The sequence below is a fragment of the Asparagus officinalis genome, chromosome 3, assembly GCF_001876935.1.
Source record: "Asparagus officinalis chromosome 3, Aspof.V1, whole genome shotgun sequence".
In the NCBI taxonomy this organism is placed as follows: Eukaryota; Viridiplantae; Streptophyta; class Magnoliopsida; order Asparagales; family Asparagaceae; genus Asparagus; species Asparagus officinalis.
In genome coordinates, this window is record NC_033796.1 from 18066344 (window position 1) to 18072521 (window position 6178).

Here is a 6178-nt window from a genome sequence, read left to right on the forward strand (position 1 = left end):
TCTGCTTGTGTTTGCTGGCAACATCGCAGCCGTTGATCACAGATGGAACCAACACGGTTTGGGTGGGGATAATTTCCGCGGGTTGTGTAGAGATTTGCACCCGGGTCCGGTAAGCTTGCTGCATTGGAGCGGTAAAGGGAAACCCTGGGTCCGATTGGATGCGGGTCGACCTTGCCCGCTTGATGGTTTGTGGGCCCCCTACGATTTATTACAGACTCCGTTCTCTATCGAGGACTCGTAAATTTTTTGTTATTTCTTTTTTTTTTAAATATACGGAGACGATGAGTTGTAAATAGCTGTGATTTTTTTAGCCATTTTGCGAGGGTAAATTGTTACGTGTGGGACACTATTATACTCATGGTGTAAAGAGATGGAAGAAGGAATAATTGCAGCATGGCTGGAGATTCTGGTGCTTTTTGGATTTTGGAATTTGATTAATAGACGTTAAATTTTTTTTGGGAATTGTTGCTAGTTGTCATGTTTTTTTTTTAATTAATTAAAAATAAATAAATAAATGATTGGTCATGTGATTTGATGCTGTTTGCCATTGGTGAAGGTGGACCAGTTTAGATTTTGGAGAGCTGCTGACTTTGTTAAGTGTATAAAATACAGGGATGGACCGCTTACTAATATTGGAATATTCTATTTTTGTGATTATAATTAGAGTTTGTATCTTTGTATCTAATCAAATTTGTTCAGTCTTAAATTGTGAAGTTAATCATTATATGCTCTTTACTACCTCAGTACTCCTAGTATATATTACACAATCTACAGATGTTTTGATAAAGATTTATGCGAGCCATTGAGATTTGTATATACAGTTAAAGGGGACATGCTACATTCTTAAGACTGTTGCAGTAGTAACTTTGGGTATAATACGAAACATTAACAATAAAAACAATGCTCTTATATGAATTGCAGTTATATTTTTGGCAAAGTGGATTAAAATGAGATTAATGTAGCTAGAGCTGCACGCCTGCACATTATTACTTGGTTAATTAAAACATTTTGTACTTGTTTATTTGCATTTGCAGATCCACAGATACAATCTCATATAAAAAATCTATGTGAAGCAATCTTATATAAATATTCTGCTGAAGTCGAGAACATTTCTAGTCATTTAATTAGCAAATCGAAGAATCACTGTCGCTTGTGCCAGGAAGTTCAAAACATTGTAACAAGTTATGAAATTTGTATCGCTAACTGCTCTCACAACTCAACTCATCCTTTTCAAGTAACAAGTTTTAAAAACTTCATTCTTTATCGTCAAGTCAGAGAAATGGTAAAATATTTACCAAAATAAGCTCTTACCCCAGCAAAGCTAGAGGGAAACTAGGTGTGACTGAAAACATGATCATAGTTATTGTCACAATTATGTCTCGGGGAAAAAGTCACAATTTGATTTTAATGTAGCTTGTCCGGAGACGCAAATTATACTCTACCTCTTTACATAGACATCCAACCTCTAAAGCAAACAATAACCAAAACAAGCATACAAAACCAATTAAAATCATTTGAAAAACCTTCGAAGACTAGACTAGGTATGAATCCACATCACGTAAGGTCTATTCCTGTATCAAGCAAGTCAATTATAACTGCCTCGCACGTGCCAAAGACATGATCTTATCTCAAAAATTGTGAAGACAGTCGGTGGCGAATTAATGGGAGGAATTGACCTCAACCTCTTATCATTTATTGCTTGCCTAGCGCATTCCCTTAGTTTCGCAACAAGATTTGAACTTGGAACTTGCAAGCGCCACAACAGACATGCTAGGAAAAAAAGGCTATTGAAGATGCTCCGTATAAAGCCATATCGGAAGATAGACCATGAAAACATTGGGTGTGTTGATGTTCGATATCACACATACTATTAATCTAGAAGAGGACGTTTGCGGGGTGATGAAGGATGATGAAAGGGATCTCTTCCTTTCCCGACTTTATATCTGGCCACTGAGTTAGAGTTTGCGATCTGCACAGAAGAAGTCATGAGAGGGCGGGGTGATGATTCCCCCGTGGTACCTCCGATGATCAAGTCAGTTGATGAACTTGAGCTTGAGTAGAGTAATAAAACTATATGTTCTTATGATATGTGCATTAGAGATGATGATCTCTCAGATTTAGATCAGGAGGAGAGTTTAGATTGTGAACCTACCAACTTGCGACCTCTTTTTTATGGCGAATAACATTTGTATTTATAGAGGATGCCAATGGCAGATTGGTTACTTTATGAGTGTACTGTAAGACGGTAGTGAGGGGTGAGCTGGAGGTTGAGTCACCCTTGTAGGCATCTAAAATTGCCTACAAGGTCCCATACGCAGCTCGAAATGAAGAGTGGACGCGTCAAGAAGGATTATCCATGTAGGCTAGGGGTGTCCAAAAAGCCCGGAGCCCGGGCCGGGCCCGGTCGTGCCCGGGCCCGGGCCCGGCCCGGGCCCGGAAACCCGGGCAAAACCCGGGTCCGGGCCCGGGCCCGGGTCGCCGTTGGCGAGCCCGGCCCGGGCCCGGAACAGTAAAATTTTTTAATTTTTTTTATTTTTTTTTATTTTCTTATATATAAAATATATGTATATGTATATATATTGTGTATATAATATATATATATATATATATATATATATATATATATATATATATATATATATATATACTATATATATATATATATAATATATTATATATTATATATATATATATATATATAATAATATATATTTATATTAATATATATTATATTACTCTTTCTTAGTATAGTAATTATATATAAGTATACTGCTCTTCTTACATAATATATATATGTATAAATCATGCTCTGTTAATATATATTATAAAGTATATATAGTACATATAAGTATCAATGTAGACTCCTTCTTATATATGATATAAATTATATATATATATATATATAATTATATATCATAATATATATAATAATATATATATATTATAATATTATTATAATATACTCTCTTCTCCTCTTAGTAATATAAGTATATATAATTATATTCTCTCTATATATATATATAATATATATAGTATATATATATATATATATAATATATATAATATATATATATATATATATATATATATATATATATAATAACTATATATAATTATATATATATATATATATATATATATATATATATATATATATATATATATTATATATATATATCATATATATAATATATATATAATATATATATACTATTATAAGTATTATATTAAGTTAGCAGGTGTATTACTCTTCTTATATAAGTATATATCAGTATACCTCTCAATTTATTTATATATCTCTTATATATTATATATATATATATATATATATATATATATATATATATAATATATATATATATATATATTATATATATATATATATTATAATATATATATATATATATATGATATATATATATATTATATATGTATAATATATGTATAAGTATATATAAGTATACTCTCTCTTATATATGTATAATATATGTGTGTATATATAAGTTTATATGTGTGTGTGTTTTTATGTATAATACAATTTGTTTATGTAATTACTATAAGTATTTACAATTTGTTTATGTATAATATATGTATATGTGTGTCAGTGTGTGTGTGTATATATATACATATACATATATTGAATGACATGAATACTTTGGGCTACTTAGTATATAAGTATATATAAATATAAGTATATTCTCTCTTATATATGTTTATATCTCTTATATAATTATATATATGTATAAGTATGCTCTCTCTTATATATGTGTACAGTGTATACTCTCTCTTATATATATATTTATATTCTCTCTCTCTTAGTATATAAGTATACTTATATATACACATATATAAACATAAACTTATATGTACATATATAAGTATATTTATATAATAGTATAAATACATATAAGAGTATAAATATATATTTATATATCTATACATATATATAATTATATAAACATAAACTTATATGTACATATAATATAATTATATTTATATAAGAGTATAAATATATATATACTATTATATAAATATAATTTTTATGTTTTATTGTTTTTTAAAATTTTTAAAAAAATAAAAAAATAAAAAAATAAAAAAATCCGGGCCGGTCCGGTGTCTGGCCCGGTCGGGCCCGGGCCCGGGTCCGGGCTTGGGTTTTGCCCGGCCCGGGCCCGGTTTTCCGGGCCGGGCCGGGCCGGGCCGGCCCGGCTGGACAGCCCTAATGTAGGCTGTCTAAAAATGCTGATCCCCACGAGATTACAAGGCAATGGTTCCTTCAAATCAAGAAGCAGAATTCATCCTTACAATCAAAACAGAAGAGATTTCTAAATCATTGCATTTGCGGCATTATAATCGCTACAAACACGACCTCATGTTTGAGATGATTGATCTTGATGGCTGCGACAACAACATGACTAATATTATATTAGCAACTATTAGAGATGCTGATGAGCAGTGTAATGATTTCAGAAATAAAATGTTGGACTTAGTTGGTGAGTTGCTTGGTAGAGAGCTGTGGGCAAATATTCATCTAAAATCACAATGGATGATTGATTCCCATCAAGTTCCAACAATGGAAGCTACAGGCAAATAGCTTTTGTGCCGACAAACGAAGATCGCAAATAGAGGACTTTTCACACAGATCGAGAAGAGTTACAATTCAACGACGCTTCCGACAGCTGATGAAAACTTTATTCAGTGGCCTTCACAATCAACAGTGAGAGTTACAATCTGACGACTTTCACATCCTATAACAGGCAAAGATCAATAAGCAGTAGCCTTTGCAATGTTATAATGGACGAGGTTACAAGTCAACAACCTCTCTTAAAAAAAACGCAGAATTCACTTCTGCGTTCCTCAAATCCAAAACACACACCTCCTGTGCATTCTCCAGCAGGCATCTAACTCTGCAAATGCAGAGTTAAAGCCTAAAACGCACACATAACGTGCGTTCTTCAAACAGACTCAACTATGCGCCCCAAACTCTTGACGCAGAGTTGAATTTCAACACACAAGCGACCTGTGTGTCTCCAATTCCAGAACGCATGCGGCCTGTGCGTTTCAAACCTTTGACAAAGGTTTAACTCTGCGTCTCAGGCCTTAGACGCAGAGTTAAGACCTAGAACGCCAAATGAGACGTTTGACTTGTTCAAACACAAGCCGAACGGCCTCAAAACCGTTACCCCACGTCCTGAGAGATTTTCGCCCACTTAGGAGCGGATTTAAGGGTTAGTTATACCCCTAATCCCCCTATAAATAACCGACTTACTCAACTGAGTAAGAGGTTGACGAGTGCTGACATCAAAACCGCTTAAGGTTCACAAATCTCGGCAGCTTAACCGCACGAAGGAGGAGGTTTCTCTGAAGATCAACAAACTACTCAGTAGTTAGCAAATTGAATCTAAGGAGATCCCCTCATCAACGGCAAATCAACTTGGCTATCAACCGAATCTTTGGTTCTAACAACTCTGTTACAGAGTTTCAACTCGCTCTGAGTTCTGAAACTCCTTTAAGAGTTCGTAATTAAACTTGCAACGTGAGTTAATTACACCAAATCAGTAATTCGGTTTTCAACAACTCTTTTCAGAGTTTCCAACTCGTTCTGAGTTTCTTATACTCGTTAAGAGTTCTAAACCGAGTTCATCACACAAATCAATCGTTCTCGTGAGATAGTACGGTCGGATCGTCAACGGAGAGCAAGTTCGACGCAAGTAATCGAAGGAGGCACTCCATCGCTACCAAGAAGAATCCAGTTTTAAACAAAGGGGAGAATCAAATTCATTCTCCTCTCTTTTGTAATCAGAATCCAAATTGTAATCGATTTTGAGAGAATACAAATTAATTTTTCTTTCATTGTCTTTTTACTGCAAATTTCCAACATACAATCCAATTGACCGCTACGCACATCAGTCAACGCGGCACGATAGTCAGCTCACGCGCATCAATCAGCTCGCACACGTCAATCAACATGCACGCGTCGATCAACTCAAAGCGACCGAACGCACTCGTCAGTCAACTTGCGCTCGTCGGTCAGATCCAAAGTGCCCGACGCGCTTATCGGTCAGTTTCAAGTGCCGTAAAGAAGCTAACGAGCGCATGAAGCAAGTTAGCAAATCGTACAAGTCAACAAAACGATCAAATACGTAAAACGGTGGAAAATACAAGTCTCGAAAAAGTC

General features: G+C 34.3%; 1 protein-coding gene across 1 annotated transcript in view; it reads left to right on the forward strand.

Moving 5' to 3' along the window:
• The window catches only part of LOC109834699 (probable galacturonosyltransferase-like 1), a 15415-nt gene extending 14953 nt beyond the window's left edge, over nt 1-462 (forward strand). Inside the window, exon 4 of the mRNA XM_020402727.1 lies at nt 1-462. This exon is cut by the window's left edge and continues 398 nt beyond it. Coding sequence (XP_020258316.1) covers nt 1-241 — 241 coding nt within the window. The 3' untranslated portion in view covers nt 242-462.